This window comes from Eleutherodactylus coqui, chromosome 12, assembly GCF_035609145.1.
Source record: "Eleutherodactylus coqui strain aEleCoq1 chromosome 12, aEleCoq1.hap1, whole genome shotgun sequence".
Classification (NCBI taxonomy): Eukaryota; Metazoa; Chordata; class Amphibia; order Anura; family Eleutherodactylidae; genus Eleutherodactylus; species Eleutherodactylus coqui.
The window spans coordinates 109320606-109340532 of NC_089848.1; the positions used below are offsets into that span (position 1 = coordinate 109320606).

Below are 19927 nucleotides of genomic sequence, written 5' to 3' on the forward strand. Positions count from 1 at the left end.
GATGAATTACATCCTAGAATACTAAAGGAAGCAGCAGAGGTAATTGCTGAACCACTTGCCGTAATCTATGAAAATTCCTGGAGAACGGGAGAAGTCCAAGAAGACTGGAGAAGGGCAAATGTTGTCCCCATCTTCAAAAACAGTAAGAAGGTGGATCCAGGAAACTACAGGCCTGTGAACCTGACTTCTATACCGGGAAAGATCTTTTAACAAATTATTAAACAGCATGTATGCAAGTACTTGGATGGAAATGGAGTAATTAACCAGAGCGAGCATGGGATTGTAACAAACAAGTGATGTATTAAGAGAAGCATAGAGTCTAGATCATGGGAGGTCATTATCCCCCTCTACTCTTCCTTAGTCAGACCTCATCTGGAATACTGTGTCCAGTTCTGGGCACCACAATTTAAAAAAGACATAGACAAACTGGAGCGAGCTCTGAGGAGTGTTACCAAGATGGTGAGCGGTCTGCAAATCATGTCCTATGAAGAACGGGTTAAAGAATCTGGAAATGTTTAGCTTGCAGAAGAGAAGGCTGAGAGGAGACTTAATAGCTGTCTACAAATATCTGAAGGGCTGTCACAGCGCAGAGGGATCAGCCCTATTCTCATCTGCACAAGGAAAGACTAGAAGCAATGGGATGAAACTGAAAGGGAGGAGACACAGATTAGATACTAGACAGTGAGGGGGAACAATGAGTGGAACAGGTTGCCACAGGAGGTGCGGCGTTCTCCTTCAATGGAAGTGTTCAGAGGCTGGACAAATATCAGTCTGGGATGATTTAGTGAACCCTGCACTGAGCAAGGGGTTGGACCAGATGACCCTGAAGGACCCAATGACCCCGAAAGACCTGATGACACTGGAGGTGCCTTCCAACTCCACCATTCTAAGATTATATGATATTACAGAAATGTTGAGACCAACACAAGTTAGTAGATGAGCAGATGCTGTCTAAAAAGTTAGTGCCCCTTCGAAACACCATAAATACTTAACTAGCGTGCTGCCAAAAGACAGGTGCAAGATTCCTGGCACGGTCTATGGACCCACATGGATTTAATGTTTACCTGTAGTCGCAAACATTGCATACAGGCACAAAGATTGTTGATTGCAAAGCTCTCAAAAAGAGACACACATCCCAATCTATCTATGGATCACGTACAAACATGTATCCAGCTGTAAATCTCTCAATGACATAGATAATTATTTCTGTAATTAAAATTAGAGACAATTATCTACAAGAGCAGCCTCCATTACATTGCTAATCTACTTGGAAACATTCAATTACTGTATGTCTAACGCGGATGTAATAGACACAGTTATGGATCATAAAAAAGCATTCGACACTCAAAAACTGTCTCCATCATAACTTGGGGGCGGATATAAAAATATTCCCAGAGAGATGGATGATATTTAGATTTTCCTCAGGATAATTTTTTTTTTTTTTGCTACGACATTTAAATAGTCAATTACGGCCTCAAATCCAAATCTCTGTCAATCTCATTATCTCCTTTGATTTAATCTTGTTGCTCGCAACAATGTAAAAGAGTGTCAACAGTCAAATATGCATCGAAAGCCAAGCGTTGAGATGCTGTCATGTGACCTTCATGATCTCTCCCATCTCTGCCCATAATCCAAGGAGTCTTAGGTTTTTGATCATTCGTCATGGTGGCGTTGACACAATCCATAAAACATCTGACTCATTGAAAGTTGAGATTTGCTATTATAGCCTTTTGAAAAACGTGAATTAAATGTAATCCGGCTAGAAGCGGCTTTTACTAAATAATGAAGGAAAAAACAGTATCAGCAGATGGCGGCTCATCTCTAATATATCCGTCTACAATAAGGTAATTATAGGACAACCCGACTATTTCACATATAGCTAGCTAATCATTCGAGTCCACGCGTTTACCTAAATCTGGTTTCAAAATTCAAGAAATCGCATAGTTTGTCTCTTTTGTAAAGACTGGATATGTATCTCACGGTAATAGGGATATTGTTAATGCCAAAACCAATCCCTGTTGGAGTGGATAACAATAGTTTTGCCTCTAAAAGTGCTCAAACCGAAAGCTGCAGTGATGTGTAAGTGGCTTACTGGTTGAGGGTCTCTTAATCGAGGTTCCTCAGAACTGCTGAGAAGTTCTCCAGAATACAGAAGGAGCAGTAGAGATGGCAAAGTTATGTTAGTCTCTTCAAAAATGTTCAGCACGGGAAAGCCAGGGTAGTCAACAAGTTCTGACCAGAATCTAGAATGCTTCACATAGCACTAATGTACCTTCAAGAGGAAACAAGTTAACCATACACACTGGAGGTAGTAAGAGAAGGTACAAGTCCACCTATTGTATATAAAGAGAATCGCCGCTCAAAGTTGTCCACAAATGTCCATCCCAGAACCAAACTGTAAAAAATAAAAAATAAAAAAAAAGTTCTTGTGTATTGACCCGGAGTAGGCGTATCGTCACAGCATTGCACTAACAAGCTCACATTTAGGTTGTATTTACATGCCCGATAGCGAGTCCCGCTAGGGATCCTCGGGCGTGACTTGCACCGCACAGAACAAAGACAACGTGTCCGTGTTCTGTGTGGGAGACCAAACATCGGCAGGTACTATTTTTGTGTGAGACTTGCATGAAAATAGGACATGCTGCAACTCTTCTGCCTTGCAGCCATTACAAATAAACCTGCATGGGAATATCGGCTATTTCATTACGGCCTTAATAGTAAACAATAACGTAACCACAGACTAGAATTTTACTTTTTGGGCAATTTCCCAGGCAAGAATGATGATGTATATGGATGTAAACCGTGGAAGATGGTCGCTACCAAGACTAGTTAAGTACTTTTAAAAAAATTTATGTCCCCAGGTTACTGCACTGAGCGGGGGGTTGGACCCGATGACAGTCGAGGTCCCTTCCAACTCTACCTTTCCATGATTCTGTGAAGTTTGACTTGGAGCTCACAGAGACAGGCCATGTCCGCTTCCCCTCCTCCTGCATCAAGCAGACCGACCAGTATCTCCTCTTTTGTGTATAGGGAGAGAGCTGTCAACTCTCCATGGTGTGGGTGGGGAGAAGCCTGCATGGTTCAGCTCCGAGTCCAACTTCATTAACCCGGTGACAGAATCCCTTTAAAAGGGAAATTCCGTAAGAAGGTAAAAAGCCCTGAGGGCAAAACCCAAGTCAAGCATTTTGTAAGGTGTTCTGCTAATACAGATGGTTTTAAAGGCGCTCTGTATTCCAGCCTTTGGGAGTATAATAATTTCCCTCTTAAGGGCACTTGAAGTACTAGAAGGAGTTGCATATGTCTTCTACAGTACGTTTCCACATACATTATCACTCTTAGCCGGGAGGTCATCCCATGTGCAAAAGGCATGAATTCTGTGGCCAAGGTTGGGAGCGGGGGCCAAGACCGATTAGTTGTGAGAGGTTTGTGCAGAGCCCCAGTGACGATACACCGGCCCCAGAGGAATACAGAAGAGCTTTTCTACATAACAGTTTGCTTCAGGAATCAGGTTTGTAGACCACATTGAGGGTTTTGTTATAATCAGTCATTTGTTTTTTCTTTTTTTTTTTAATGGTCTCACCCAAAATAAGTATGTTGGGAACGACTGGGTTTTAGGTTTACTTCTGACGAGTAATATCTGCACGGAAGACTTTGTAAGGTGGTTCTAGGGAGTTGTATATCCCCGGAGTCTGGCAGGGAGGAGTCGGCTCCCAACATGATCAGTCACATTACACTGCTAAGCAATACATGGGATATATGAAGTAGTACTCATCATTTTGGGCTCAGGAGGTGAAGAGCCTGTTGATATGCAAACTGAAAGGGAAGGGTCTCTGTCTGTGAAAGCAACATGCGTTGAGCATCTACAAGGACCAGGCGCGAGAGCGGACTGATCCCGGCAAGTCTCCAGGGAAAGCAAGCAGACCTCTTTGTGGTTAATAAAGTTTGGTTGCCAGAAAAATTACATATCCAAAACATTTTCATGGGGAACAGCGAAGTCATGGCCATGGCAAACCATGCGACTGTCAGTTTGTTCGCTGGTTCCCAGTGCCGATATATGGGTTTTCTGGTCCATCTGAAAGAGGATGTGACTGACACTGTCCTGATGAGTGAGGATTTTGCCTCCTGTAACCCCCTGTCCCAAACAAAGACCCTACAGGACTCAGTCTCCTGGCTCTACCTAGGTCGAACTGGATTCCAGCCCGGCTAGAACATGTTCATGGCCATATGGGTACCGTGAGAAGGCTAAAACTGGAAGGCTTTGTGCCATATTAGCATCTATTAGTATAGAAACTATAAAATATTGAATTAGTGATGGGTGAAAAAGAGAAATCATTTTGAAGAATACAATCCCATCGTAAGACTCACATCGGTGGGTATTTGCTTCTTTGCATATTTCTGATACTTTGTGTATAAAAATGGACTTCTGTTGCATGTTCTTAACGCACAGCCAAACGACTTGACCAATCTGCACCAAATCTGCCATATAGGTCAATTGGGCACATTGAGAGCTTTAGACAAGGACTGAGCTCTCTAGGACCTGACATTCACAAAATATTCGCAAAAAAACTGAATAGGGCCAAATGACTGGACCAATTTGCCATGAAGATAAATCGGGTGCTTAAGAAGGTTTTAGCCCTCTAAGATCCTCCATTCACAACATATTCACAAAAACAATTGGGAGTATGTTCAAACGACTGGAACATCCTGTACCCAATTTACCATATAAGTAAATTGGACGCTTCTGAAGGCTTTAGACTGGGTTTCAGCTCTCTAGGACCTACTGTTCTCTACAGTCCCCAAAAAGGAGAATACATCGCAAATATGGGCTGAAACCCAGTCTAAAACCTTCTAAAGCGCCAATTTACCCATGTGGCTAATTTGGTGCTATAAAGATATTGGCTTCATATCAGTAGTAAACAAAGTCTTTAACCGAACACACAAACCATTACACAAAATAAACCGTGCGAAACCTCAGAATTCTGCTAGAACTTTATAGTTGGGATGCAGATGCCCATAAGGTTTACCACAATATCCAGTCCATAAGCCGTATGGGCATCACACTTACATCACGGTCGCTACCTGGCTTACCTTTCTTCAGCTGTATGTATTGCTTCTTTCCTTTTTTGGTACTATAACCGCTGGTCGGAGGAGAGCTGACGCCTCGCTGCGGCGATGGCATTAGGCCAGTTGGTGGTTTTCCTGCTGTGTTGATATTATGAGGTAGATGCGAGTAAGAGTCCATAGGCTCTGTCTGGCTTACTTGACGGGGAATTCTCTGTAGGGTCTGCTCAGGACCAGGGCTGTGGAAATTCCTATTCTCAATATACTGTTCAGGGACGTGTTGGTTGGAGTAGTAGCTGTTGCTCTCGCTTTGGGATAGTTGTTCGTAGGGTTCTTTGTTAGCTGCTGGCACCACATGAAACCAGATCATGGGAGAGCGCATGGCTTGACGAAACATATGCTGAGCTCTGGATAAGCGAGATAAGATTAGAAAATCTCAGTTAGTAAACTAGAGATTGTTATGAACATAATTATGCTTTCTAATTATGCAAAACGGGCTGCCGTGTGCCCACAGAGATGGCAAATTATTTATGGGGGGAAAAAGAATTCAATAAGACTCTACAATCACAGTTGATCCCAATTAATTAGCATTTGTAAGTTGCACAGAAACAATTAGCACTAGAATAAACAATGCAAGAAGTCTGGTTACGGGTGATTTCATATGTGACGATATGTTGAAATTTTTTTATGCAGTTTTTAAATCAAAACTAAGGATAAACGAGAAAAAAGTAGCAATTAAATGTCATCCACTCCTGGCATGAGGTTCAAAAACTGCATCAAAATGTTGCAACAAATCGCAACTATTGAAAGCCGCCTAAATGTGATGCGTGTTCAGCCAGTTTTGGAGCACAAGGTTTTAAAGGGATGCCATCACCAGTGCCCCTTATCAAACCGTACCCACCAGGTCCTCAGTCTGTAAGATGCTTCTTATCAGTGTGTAATAAGCACAGCATTCCTGCGATGAAGCAGTTTATATAAATTCCATACCGTAAGCTAATTAGCTCTCAACAGAGCGATGGACGTACCTGGCCCAAGAGAGCTGCAAATTGAATTCATCTATGGCCGGTTAGCTTCCTATGAATGATGTGGTTGACCTCTCCTACGTCATCCAGCTGCTATTCACCTTGGACCTCGGGAGCAGCGCATGCATAGAGAATGGGATGATTTAGTGAATCCTGCATTGAGCAGGGGGTTGGACCCGATGACCACGGAGGTCCCGATGACCCTGGAGGTCCCTTCCAACTCTACCATTCTATGAAACCTGTGTACACAACAGCGCTAAGTGTGCATGCACCGCTCCTCAACACGTTCCGTGCGCTGCTCCCGATGCCCAGAAGCTTGTGGAGGACAGAGGGGGGTGTCATCTGTGTCAGTTCAAGAAAGAGGGATAGCTACAAATTAAAGGGGTTGTCCCGCGCCGAAACGGGTTTTTTATTTTTTCAACCCCCCCCCCCCCCCCCCCCCCGGTCGGCGCGAGACAACCCCGATGCAGGGAGGTAAAGAAAGCTTACCGGAGCGCTTACCTTAATCCCCGCGCTCCGGTGACTTCAATACTTACCGCTGAAGATGGACGCCGGGATCCTCTGTCTCCGTGGACCGCAGCTCTTCTGTGCGGTCCATTGCCGATTCCAGCCTCCTGATTGGCTGGAATCGGCACGTGACGGGGCGGAGCTACACGGAACCGGCATCCTGCACGAAAGGCTCCATAGAAGCAAGCAGAAGACCCGGACTGCGCAAGCGCGGCTAATTTGGCCATCGGAGGCCAAAAATTAGTCGGCACCATGGAGACGAGGACGCTAGCAACGGAGCAGGTAAGTAAAAAACTTTTTATAACTTCTGTATGGCTCATAATTAATGCACAATGTATATTACAAAGTGCATTATTATGGCCATACAGAAGTGTATAGACCCACTTGCTGCCGCGGGACAACCCTTTTAACTCTACGCCCAGATCTCACAGCCCTGCTGAGAACAAATGGGCATACGACAGGTTACCTTACCTGCCTCTATGCAAGTCAACTTTGAGGTAAGAACAGGAGTTGGGGGTTCCCTGCAGTGGAAAAACCTCTCAAAATCAGATGTGCAAAGACTTCACACGTTCATATTGTTTCATCTACTTCAATAGTTCATTCACATAATACAACAAAATAGGATGTCTTTAGAAAGGCAAAAGCACTTAAAGGGTTGTCCAGCTGCAAAGTACCGATGGCCTATCCTCAGAACAGAGCTGTCGGCTTCCTGCAGAAATCAGCTCCATGCAGCAGCAGCAGCACACGCCTGGTGAACTGCGGATTGATAGGGGTCCTGGGTGGCAGACCCCATTGACCCACTGTTGATGGCCTATCTTGCAGAAAGGCCATCAATAGCAGATCATGCAAAAAGGGGAAGGTATCAGCAGCACTCACCACCACCTGTCCGGGGGGGGGGGGGGGGGGGGGGGGGCCTTTGTTCAAACGAATAGTATGCACGCCCGACCGAGATCAGATCCAGATCCCTTGTAGACACCGGTATCAATAAAGAAGCGTCAGGCAGCAGGTGTCGGTGCAAATTTCTTTATATATCCATAGGAATATAGGAAAAAACCTCTACATCACACTGGGTAGCGACGTTTCGACCTTCTGTGTTGGTTTGACAAAGACCAACACAGAAGGTCGAAACGTCGCTACCCAGTGTGATGTAGAGGTTTTTTCCTATATTCCTATGGATATATAAAGAAATTTGCACCGACGCCTGCTGCCTGACGCTTCTTTATTGATATCAATAGCAGATCAACATTACAAGGTGGCGGGTTTACAAGGATACCTCCTGGAACAGAAGTCTATTGGTCAAAAAGGGACTTTCAGGTGCAAACAAGGACAAGGGAATGTGGCTTAAAGGGGTTGTCCCACGCCGAAACGGGTTTCCCCCCCCCCCCCCCCGTTCGGCGCGAGACAACCCCGATGCAGGGGTTAAAAAAACAACCCGCACAGCGCTTACCTGAATCCCGGCGGTCCGGCGTCTTCATACTCACCTGCTGAAGATGGTCGCCGGGATCCTCTGTCTCCGTGGACCGCAGGGCTTCTGTGCGGTCCATTGCCGATTCCAGCCTCCTGATTGGCTGGAATCGGCACGTGACGGGGCGGAGCTACACGGAGCCGGCATTCTGCACGAGCGGCCCCATAGAAGACTGCAGAAGACCCGGACTGCGCAAGCGCGGCTAATTTGGCCATCGGAGGCCGAAAATTAGTCGGCTCCATGGGAACGAGGACGCTAGCAACGGAGCAGGTAAGTATAAAACTTTTTATAACTTCTGTATGGCTCATAATTAATGCACAATGTACATTACAAAGTACATTAATATGGCCATACAGAAGTGTATAGACCCACTTGCTGCCGCGGGACAACCCCTTTAATGTAGCCTTGTGCTCTACAATACCACATTGACCCCTTCACACCTACTCTCTCTCTATATATACTAGATTGACCCAATGTTTGCTATGTGAGCATAAAATGTTTGGAAAAATGGTTGTAAACATGTTAAGAACCGTCGAGCTGAGGATTTGGCTTGAACTGTTCGCCGCCCACGGCTTGGTCCTCCATGTTTTGAGGACATGGCAACAGTCAAACTGGTAAGCACTTGGTATGAACGTCGCTCAGCAAGGCTCAACTCCCCCTAGCGGCGCTGTTGGCTGAGGCACAACAGCACCGCTAGACTTAACATACGAACTTTGACCCAGCCTGACGGGTCACTCATGTATCAAACTCAAAGTTTTATGATTTTACGGCGATGGTGAGGATGTGACAAATCTAATGGCACCAAAATCATCCACCAAAGGTCACACAAAGGGGTCAAAGTGCGGTGCGGTGCAAGAAAAAGCCTGTAGGCTTTTTTATATTACATGTGTTCTCATTGTTAAAGCACTGTGTAGCGCGGGATATTTTACCAACTGTTCATTATATAAAATGTATCATTAGGAGATGCTGGCCTTTTAAGAGTTCTGAGATGTAAAGCATAGTGGGATTCGCACTCTGCGCACACAGGTGCGGTTCTTTCCACATTTCCGTGCACTAGTTTTCATCGCCATCTCCCACGATAGATACCGCGAAGCTCTGCAGCGTCTACCTTTAAACCCCTCTTAGAGGACTGCAGCATCTCCACTTATCCGAGTTTCTGGCCGGGCAGCCGTATATTTTAGTAGAAACTTCTAACACAACTGACAACCTTATACATTTGAGAACTCCTAAAACTTCAGCAAGCCAGAGGCGCTGCAGCAACATCCTGTGATTCCCAGGATCCCGAGCTGAAATATTAACTAACATGTTAAATACATCAAAAGCAGCGGCAAGTTTTAGGAGAGAACTATTTCAGAAGAACTAGAACAAGAGGTCACGGCCTGAATCTGGAAAGAAAATCAAAAATAAGGCGCACCGATAGGACGAAGGAAACTTTTCTTCTTATAGAAGTTGAAATTGTATAAGAACTTGGAAGCGTTTCTACTGCAGACATGGGAAGCCTACAATGTGGTTGCCGACCACCCACTCCATGGCCCATCCTTTGTACATTAAGATTCCTCCTGAGCCCGGAGCACATATCCCCACCGGCGGCACTCCCTAGCAGAATATCTGACAAGCCCAATGAGCGGCAGCACCTGTACATAAGTGCCAGAACATCATATGTCTTATATCTGCTGGGCGTATGGCGTACAGCGAATGATCACATGTTCTTTAGAAGCCCGGGGTTAAATGTTGGTGAACGCTCATTCCAATTTTTCTTAAAGGGGTTGTGTGGTTTCAACGTAAACATTTTTACCAGCTCAGCATGAGTTAAAATTAAAAAGGAACACATACGTACCAGTCCTGCACCTCCAGGGGCACTGCTAACCGTCTCCAACTGCTCCGACCCCCGTCCTCCGCACCAGGAGTCAGGTGACCGCCGCAGCTTCACCTTCTATCAGCTGACATCAACGCCAATAATGTTTCATTTGAAACCACACAACCCCCGTAAACCTTTTATTAAATTTTGGCCCCATCCCGGGCTTAAACTTAGGATCACTTGTTGCATAATAAGCCCTGCAACAGGCAGGACATCATAGGCATTCATACATGACAGGAGGCCTTAAACCAGGGGTGGGCAATTAATTTTCCCATGGGGCCACATGAGAAATTGGAATGGTTTTAGAGGGCCAGACCAACATACGAAGGCTCCATGCACATTGCCTTAATGGGGCCGTATTCCAGCCGCCCGATTTGCGGCCAGAATACGGCCGCCATTGAAAATGAATGGCGCTGTAATATCTAGCAAATCTTCAGATACCCGTGCCCGCTCTGCCTCCGTCAAGTTCTTGTATTTCTCTCCGTGTTTAGTCTCATAATGGCGATGCAAATTGTAATCTTTAAATACAGCTATCTGCTCTCCACAAACTAAACACACAGCTTTACCTTTGGTTTCAGTAAATAGATATTTAGAAGTCCATTCTTTGTTAAAAACTCGGCATTCTGCATCAATTTTTCTTTTTTTAATGTTAGCCGCCATATTTAAGGGTTAACAGCTAACCTCGGAAAATAGATTTTTTTAATACACAGTAGTATGCTCCTAGGAGAGGGCACAGAGAGCTGCCCCAAGAAGAGAGATTAAAAAGTGAATATTATTAGTATTATTATTCTAATTACAATGCAAAGGGAAAAGTCCTGACACTTACCAATGACGAGCGTGGAACGATTGTCCTGGCACTCCCCAAGGTCCGCAACGAGCATCCTGGCACTCAGAAGTTACAGTGGCATCACTTACTCAGCATCGGGAAGCAGTGAAACTACAAACTCCGAAGCCTTGTCCATTTTGTTAACTTATGTGCTGTTTAATAAAGTTATTCAAGCCTACGTCATTGGTAGAGGTGCTTGAATAAGTAAGGCCTGAATAACTATTAGCACAGCACAGAAGTGAACAAAATGGACAAGGCTTCGGAGTGCATAGTTTCGCTGCTTCCCGTTGCTGACACCGGACTCATTGGTGAGTCACCAGGACACTCTTTGCGGGCCGGTCCGAGCTATTCAGCGGGCCGGATGTGGCCCACGGGCCGTGCTTTGCCCAGGTCTGCCTTAAACGGACATGGGAATACATCAACACTAAGGATGAGCGAGTATACTCGCTAAGGCACTACTCGTTCGAGTATTGTGCCTTAGACGAGTATCTCCCTGCTCGTCCCTGAAGATTCGGGTGTCGGCACGGAGCGGGGAGCTGCAGGGGAGAGCGGGGAGGAACAGAGGTAAGATCTTTCTCTCCCTCTCTCCCGCCCGCTCTCCCCTGCTCCCCGCCACAACTCACCTGTCAGCCGCAGCGGTCCCCGAATTTTTATGGACGAGCGGGGAGATACTCGTCTAAGGCACATTACTCGAGCGAGTAGTGCCTTAGCGAGTATACTCGCTCATCCTTAATCAACACCCTTCAATCCAGTCACTTGGAGGGAGCCTCTGCTAACTGCTTAGGTACCGCGGTCAGCAGCGACTAGGACACATCAGCAGTAAAAGAGGTATTCTACCGTAGTAATTGGGGACAATCACAAGTTGTCACCCATACACTGCATGAGTGAAAAGTGATAGATCGGTGGTGGGATCCCACCGCTGGGATCCCTACTGGTCTAGAGGATGGGCCATGTGCGCCCCCAAATATTGCATAGTTCATGTGTGACCAGTGCCCCATTCACCACCAGACCGGAGAAATGGGAGAAGGGATTGTGAACTATGAAATAGGGGGCGCACATGACCCCCATTCTCGGGATCAGTGTCGATCAGCAGTAGAACCCCCACAAAAGCATGGGTGAAAATTTGTAATTTTACCTAGTGACCAGAATACCCTTTAAATCATTGTTCCCCAACTCTGGTCCTCAGGGACCGCCAACAGGTCATGTTCTCAGGATTTCCTCAGTGTTGCACAGGTGATGTAATTATTACCAGTGCCTCACACATTGCCACAGGGGTTCTTACTATAGGATATTCTGAAAACATGACCTGTTGGTGGTCCCCGAGGACTGGAGTTGGGGACCCCTGCTTTAAATGGTCAAATTGAGATGAGTCATGCTAGCATGCACAGGGTATAGAGTGCAGCTACTCCGTATGCCCCCCATGAGTGTAAGATGTACATTTATGCTATGTGGTCATGAAGGTGTTAAAAAAGTTCTGGGCTCTTATTCTGAAGACTCGCAGTATAATAGAAGGCCGGTCTGAACTCTGGTAAGCCGGCTCCGGTCCGAACGCTGCGCGGGTATTTGCTATAATCTTCTTGATAATAACCATCTGCAAATATGATTTGTGGTTTCTAATAAAGGAGTATCGATCTTAAGATGCGGAGCCACACTTATTGACAACAAGTATTGACTCGCTCGCACAACTTTAGTCGTCTTTTCCAAGTTCAAAGAGAGGGATAAAAATTATTTTCAACTAAAAGTACCTGAAACGCCCCCTGCAGTTTGAGGGATGTAGTTGTGTACAGCTATCGATGCATCACACCCGTTAGGGGTTCTTGGCATATAGCAAAAGTCTTCAACATGTGACTCCTCAGTTGTTGCAAAACTACAACTCCCAGCATGCACTTGCTGTGGTTAAAGGGGTTGTAAGGTTACAAATGAACATTTTAAAATATGAGCCAAATGGGTTAAAGGGGTTGTTAAGTTGTAAACTATGTATGGCCTATCCTTAGGATAGGTCATCAATAGTAGAATCGTTGGAGTCTGTCGCGCAGGGGTGCCCACCGGACCGCTGTTCGCCAAACCAGCAAGCTTTGGCACAGAACTGACTTCCGCAGGAAGCAGGCAGCTCCATTCTTACTGTAGTGGCCAGGTTTGGTATTGCAATCCAAGTTCCATTTCATTTAAGTGGGAACTTGGATTGCAATACCAGACCTGGCCACTCCAGTAAGAACAGAGCTGCCTGCTTCCCGCAGAAACCAGCTCATTGCACTAATGCGTTGGCCCGCAAATAGCTGATCAGTGGTGATCCTAAGAGACTGATCCCCACTGTTTTACAGTTGATGACCTATCCTTAGGATAGGCCATCAATGCTTTACAATTGAACAACCCCTCAAAGCAATGAAAAAGGTTACTTACCCTCCTCAGCCCCGGCGATCCTGTACTGCCGCACCGCGATTCTGCTAGTCTTTGATGTCAGCAAACGTCAAGTTGACTGCTGCCTGACAATCATAGGCCATAGTGTTACCGTTCCAAACTCCAACATCGCGGCGCCCAGAACGTGAGCGCTGATGCCAGGAGAACGAGTGGTGATGCTGCAACGTCTGATTGGCAGGCAGCGGTCACCTGACTTCTGCTGTCATCAGAGTCCAGGGAAATCATGGTGCTGCAGTGCTGGATATTTGGGGCTGAGGAGGGTAAGTACCTGTTTGCTTTGTTTTAACCCATTTTGTTCATGTTTCAAAAAAAGTGTATTGTAACCAGATAATCCCTTAAATGGGGTTTTCAGAAGTGGAAAAAAATCCATAGGTAAAGGAGGATTTAAAATGGAAAATAAGCCCTACTTGCCTCTTACATGGCCCTTCGGTCCAGCACAGCCACCTTGTCCCAGAAGAAGCTTTAGCGGTCAAGCGCCGCTCATTGTGCACACAACCACTTGGTCAATCATCAAGCGCTGCTCATTGTGCACACGACCACTTGGTCAATCATCAAGTGCTGCTCATTGTGCACACGACCACTTGGTCAATCATCAAGTGCTGCTCATTGTGCACACGACCACTTGGTCAATCATCAAGTGCTGCTCATTGTGCACACGACCACTTGGTCAATCATCAAGTGCTGCTCATTGTGCACACGACCACTTGGTCAATCATCAAGTGCTGCTCATCGTGCACACAACCACTTGGTCAATCATCAAGTGCTGCTCATCGTGCACACGACCACTTGGTCAATCATCAAGTGCTGCTCATCGTGCACACGACCACTTGGTCAATCATCAAGTGCTGCTCATCGTGCACACGACCACTTGGTCAATCATCAAGTGCTGCTCATTGTGCACACGACCACTTGGTCAATCATCAAGTGCTGCTCATTGTGCACACGACCACTTGGTCAATCATCAAGTGCTGCTCATCGTGCACACAACCACTTGGTCAATCATCAAGTGCTGCTCATTGTGCACACGACCACTTGCTCAATCATCAAGTGCTGCTCATCGTGCACACGACCACTTGGTCAATCATCAAGTGCTGCTCATTGTGCACACGACCACTTGGTCAATCATCAAGTGCTGCTCATTGTGCACACGACCACTTGGTCAATCATCAAGTGCTGCTCATTGTGCACACGACCACTTGGTCAATCACAGGCTTCAACGGTCATGTGCCGTTCATGGAAGTATAACTGCTGAAGCCTGTGATTAAATAAGCTAAGTGCACAACGAACACAACCGGGCCCATGAAGCCTCTTCAGGGGTTGGGCCCCCTGTGCCGAATCCGGAGAAGAGACAAGTTTGGTGTATTACCTATTTTTAACCTTTCCTGCCCAGAGAGATGTTTTTCTTTACACTTCTGGGAAACCCCTTTGAGCTACAAGTACCAGGGCATGCCCTCCCGCTGCCATGGAACCAACAAGGACGCCCAATGTTTGTACATTTTAGCACACCATGTGAATGAACTCATCACTGTTTCAAGAAGGCGGTGGGGTGGGGTTGGGGTTTTTGAGGCAATTTATTTTTTGCTAGTTTGACAAGAAACACTTACTGTTCAAATCTTCTGTTGCGAAGGTCGCCATTGTTAATTCTGACGATACAATCGTTTTCGTGGAACAGATTCTCCCGTTCAGCTTTACCTCCTTTCTCCAGTCGTTTTACTAATAATCCCAGGGTTCTGCAACATTAAGATTACAAATGATTACACATGCTGGAAGTTAACGACTTGTGTCAATAGCAATATTCACCCAACAGACGAGCAAAGCACAATATTAACATCCCATCGTAGGTTGATAGAACTGAATGAGCTTAAAAACCGTATTTTAAAAACCAAAAATGGTTAAAATAAAAAAAAAACAGCCGTTTGACGCTTACGGTACTCGGCATACTACTTAGAAATTAAAGGAGCTGCCCAGTTGTAAACTAATCGATGGCCTTTCCACAGGTTAGGACAGCAATAGTACGTCGGTGGGGGTCCATTGCCCAGGACCACAGGCGATTAGCTGTTTGCTAAGCAGGTGTGCCTGTACATGAAGATGACTTCTGCAGGAAGCAGGCAGCACTGTCGCCTCTATTGTCCAGGCTAGGTATTGCAAGTGAAGTTACAATTTAAGCGTTAATGGCATAATATGGTTTTAAATATAGTAGAAAGTGACTTATTTTTGTTGACAAACTATTTACACCCAAAACCTGGCGATCTTCTTCACGCTCAACTGACCGACGCGCGCAGGTTGCACTTCTCCACACTACACCCGATTACATTCATTGTAGGCATATATAATGGCGCCAGACATAGTGCATATAGTGTAAACATTGAAACTGCAGCACCAAGAAGGATAAGCCACAACGTTATGGAAATCGAAGAAGTAGGCGGAGTGCTAAGATATGCAAATGATCACATTAGCAAACAGGTATCTCCAATCTGTGGCATTTGGAAGGGCCTTCAGGATTAAGGCCTCAAGCACATGGCAGAACCGGATTCTGCCTGTGGAATCCCGCATAGAATATTACCCTAATTGTAGCTGTGACCCAGCGTACCTGCCTGTCGTCTTCTTTATCTGGATGGTCCGGCCGTCGCGCATGCGTAGTACAGATTCCCTCGCGCCGTCGCTAGGCGCTGATGTGCGCCCTACAACCTTTCTGCAATGTTATTTCCGAAGGGCTGAGGGTCGAAGGGTTGGTCCATGCCGACACCGCAGAAAAATGGAGCATGATGTGACTTTTCCTCCGCAAACGGAAATCACAACTGATTTTGGCTCATGTGCATGAAAACTCACTCTGCCTTAGCATGCTATGGAGGTTATTGCTGTGGAACCCAGAGGTGGACGCCCGTCCCGGATTCGGCAGAAAAAATCTGTCCGTGTGCTCGAGGCCAAAGTCTTGTGGTATTAATGCACAGTCTCCACTTCGTTGGCATGCCAGTTATCGCCACTTGTTGCAAACAAAGGGACAGTACCCTTGAACTAAGAGACCTTGGTTTATCACTCCGGCAAATCGCTATGCGCTAATAGCATTGCCCAACATTGAGTGTCCTGGTGGTTGGAAGTACAGCGAATGACTTTAAGAGGTGAACAGAGACGAACCTCCACATGGATGGATTGTCCAATTGGGAGAACGGTGTGTAGTGATCCATTCTATGGTACGAGTGGACATTTGGACAAACTGGACATTATATCTCAAGCCTACAGCGTCTACAGAAACCATCAAAATTAGCCAACACAACATTGGGCTACGGGCCAGACGTCAAAGGCTGTGATGGGTGCAGAGCAAGACGGCAACGGATGCCAGAATGGAGGTCTATTCTCTTCAGTGACAAGTCCTGTTTTTGTTTCAGACACAATGATAGCTGGAAATGGTCTGGAGACCATGTGGGCAACTCCATGAAAAGGCCTTGCTGATGGAACGTTACACTTGCTCTACTCCTAGGATTTCGGTGAAGGGTGGCATAATATACGGACCCCTCTAGTCTTCATTCCAGGGACACTAACTGCTCAGTGTTGTATTGATTTAGTCGTGGAACCAGTTCTATGGTAATTTCTCCAAAACGCCCCAGGAGCCATTTTTCAACAGAACGCCAGGCCACATGTTGTTCATGTGAATGTAAGCAGCCTGCATGGTCTAAATGTGCTACCATGGCCTGCAGGGTCTCCAGACTTGTCTCCTGTCAAGCAAATCTAAGACATCATTGGTTGGCTAATTGCAAAGGAAGCCGCCAGCACTGCATCTTGGCAATTTGCCCGCCCAAGTACATTTAGCATGGCAGAACAATCCTCAGACAACCATTAAGGACCTCAATGATCGCATGCGTTAGTGCTGGTGATTTGGGGAGCTCATAGTAGATAACTGAATCAATCAAGAGGTTTTGAATATTTTGTTCCCATCTTTTCAGCAATTACATATCATTAACATGATTATCAATCCTACGATTTCTATAATTCCACAACTTTTCCTTCTTGGTGTTGCGATTTCAGTGCTAAGGAGTGTATATAACACGCTGCCCTCAAGTGGAACTGTATGTACAATGTGACGGGTTCCCTTGAATTCTTGGAGTTGTCCTCTTCTCTTAAAGGGGCTCTCTCTTCTAAAATAGAAGCAGGATGAATAGTTGTGATGAAGAGGGCTTCGGAGGGGAGCAGCCTCCCGCAGTCTGTCAGATTTACTGCAATTTATGTCAGAAACTAGCCTAAATATACTGCAAATCTACAGCTGGTTTAGTTTTGACTTCCTGGCACGCCAGACAGCCAGAGGGGCTACAATAGTTGTGAGAGGCGCAGCCACCTAATAAATTTGCCGTATTTTGCTCCCCAACAAGCACTTCACTAAGACCGGAGTATGAAACACTGCTCTTAGTAAATGGGCCCCAATATGTTTTAAGTAAATCTAATCTTTTAATCAGCATGACGAGCCAACTCTTCAGAGCCTCAGATCATAAAGAATCCTCTTCGTTAGCTCAAGCATTCTTCTGAAAACCATCATCTGTAGAAGAATTCAGACATTTGAGGCAGTCTGCGCTTCTCTCTTCTTGAAGACGATTAATCTGATGATCAGATGCCAGGTTTAATCTATATGGTTCATTAAGTCTTTCCCAACTTTGATCAAAAGACTCTCCATTTCTGGTAATGATCCCATGTAAAACATTACTGTAGGGGCATGAATGAGAGGCCAAACATGGAACACCCGCACACACTGCAGAACAAGTCACCGGCTCGAGGGGTGGCTGTCAAATAACTGTCATCATAACCCAAATCATGTAATGTCATTCCCTTGTCTCAATGCATGCAAAAGTGAGTAGTATCAGCCGGCAGAGCATCAGCCGCAGTGTGAGACGGCAAATAGGCGGCAAAGTGACAGCAAAACTGAACAAGAGAACAAACAAAAGCACACAAACAGCAGTTGTTCATATGCCAATAAATCGCTGAATTGACTATTTCAAGTGACTATTCAGGCGATGGCTTTGCTGTGCAAATCCACCCCAAGATCAGCCTCCTCCATTGCTCTCGGATGGACTAGACAAATCGACAGTACATCCATCTTGCCACTGTCTCCCCTTACAGGTTTCCTCATCCAAGAGCAGAGGAGGAAGTGGCGCGTCTTACACCTTCTTACAACAGTGTGAATGGGGAAGTTAGACTCCTCCATTGCCCGAGGATGCCTGCAAGGAAAGGCACAGGCGGGTGACACAATGCCAACGTTACGAGCTGTGGTCCATCAGGGCACTGGAGGTGATATGACTTGGACTTTTCTACAACTCTCTACATGGGGATGTTTCAGCCTATGGCACCACTCGACCGAAGCCAATGACATCACCCCAGCTAGGTCTTTCCCTACAGGTCTGATATTAGGGCATTGAAGGTGGTTTGTCTCAGACCTCCCAATGCACACGGTTGTAAGTGTAAAAACATGCCACTCCTTCCTCCGCCCTCGGACGTATCAGACGGGAGACTAGAAAGCAGCAATGGCACCAGATTCGTTACCAAGTAGGGGATTGGGAATTTTTAGTTTGAAATGGAGTCTCGCTTTAATGTGAGGCAGATGGCAACAATTTCCATGTGATGTTTTGCATTCATCAGGATCGACACCGCAGGATACCATGTAGTACTGGACAGCTCGTTACTATTAACACGGTGACTGTCTTATTGGTCATTGTTTAAGTACAACAAACAATAAAATAATGCTCCTTAATTCACGCACTGGTACAAACAGCGATATGACCCATAATCACCCAGCAGATTCGGTTTAAATTTTTTATTTTTTTTTTTGCAAAAAGGGATTTCTCGCTCGCCTGCTGAGTCTACTTGTTTTGCCTTTGCCTTAGTCGCAACTCTCACATTTCACTATATATATTCCTTCTTTTAACAATTTCCCGAGCTCCAACGTCTCACATAACACGCTAGGAAATTGAAGTGAAGCTTCCTGCCTGCAATCTGCGCCCCTCACTGACAAGTGGTCGTAAGCACAGCGGTGCTCCACGTGGGGCGAGTGGTTGTGTGGGAAATGAGACTCCGCAGGCCCACGTTCTCCACGCAATCACCGCATGGATGCAGTCTATAGGTGTAATAGGAAGCCAAATTCCGTTGCTTGCGGCATGTACTTGTCCCAGTGTTTTAGATAAATGTCTTCCCAACCTCTAAATTGTGATTAGTGAGCATCCTAGGGGGAAAAAAACCTAAATGTAATCTGCCCTCAGTAAACACGAATCGCGCTCTCTAAGTCTTCTGATTGTCCGTAATTTAGCAGCGTTCTGTCTTGAAGTCTCTGCAGGGTTTTTTGTTCATTTATTGAACCGCATTTTTTATCTTGTCTGTTATTTAAAAGAATTGTTTTCCCCGTTCCGGCTCCTTTCAATTTTTTCCTCACCTCCTGGCACCACTTACTTGTCGCCGCTGATCGCGAACATTAGCTTGCTATCTGGCGGTATAATTCTTTATCCGCGCTGCTATTTTACTGTTTATTATTGGAGCTTTCATTGCTTAAACTTTTTTTGTATGAAATCTGGTCTAATTTGTTGTTTTCAATGACCAGCATTGCCGTAAAGACATTCCGCTCGTTACAGTCTCATCAATTCATTTGTTCATTTTTATAACACTAACTGAAACAAGTAGATGACCACCAAGAATGGCGCTGCTGTATAAGGAACCAATACTGGAAGCTCCCAATACCATCCAATTATGTCCAACCAAATTTTCTGAGCAGAGAGTGAATTTGAGACAGTGCAACA

General features: G+C 45.6%; 1 protein-coding gene across 5 annotated transcripts in view; it reads right to left on the reverse strand.

The window, feature by feature from the left end:
* PARD3 (par-3 family cell polarity regulator) overlaps positions 1-19927 on the reverse strand; it is a 535977-nt gene that overhangs the window by 283500 nt on the left and 232550 nt on the right. For all 5 annotated transcript variants that reach the window (XM_066585804.1, XM_066585803.1, XM_066585801.1 and 2 more), the window contains 2 exons: positions 14762-14887; positions 5089-5468 (listed from right to left, as the gene is read on the reverse strand). In XM_066585804.1, coding sequence (XP_066441901.1) covers positions 5089-5468; positions 14762-14887 — 506 coding nt within the window. The remainder of the gene's footprint in view (positions 1-5088; positions 5469-14761; positions 14888-19927) is intronic.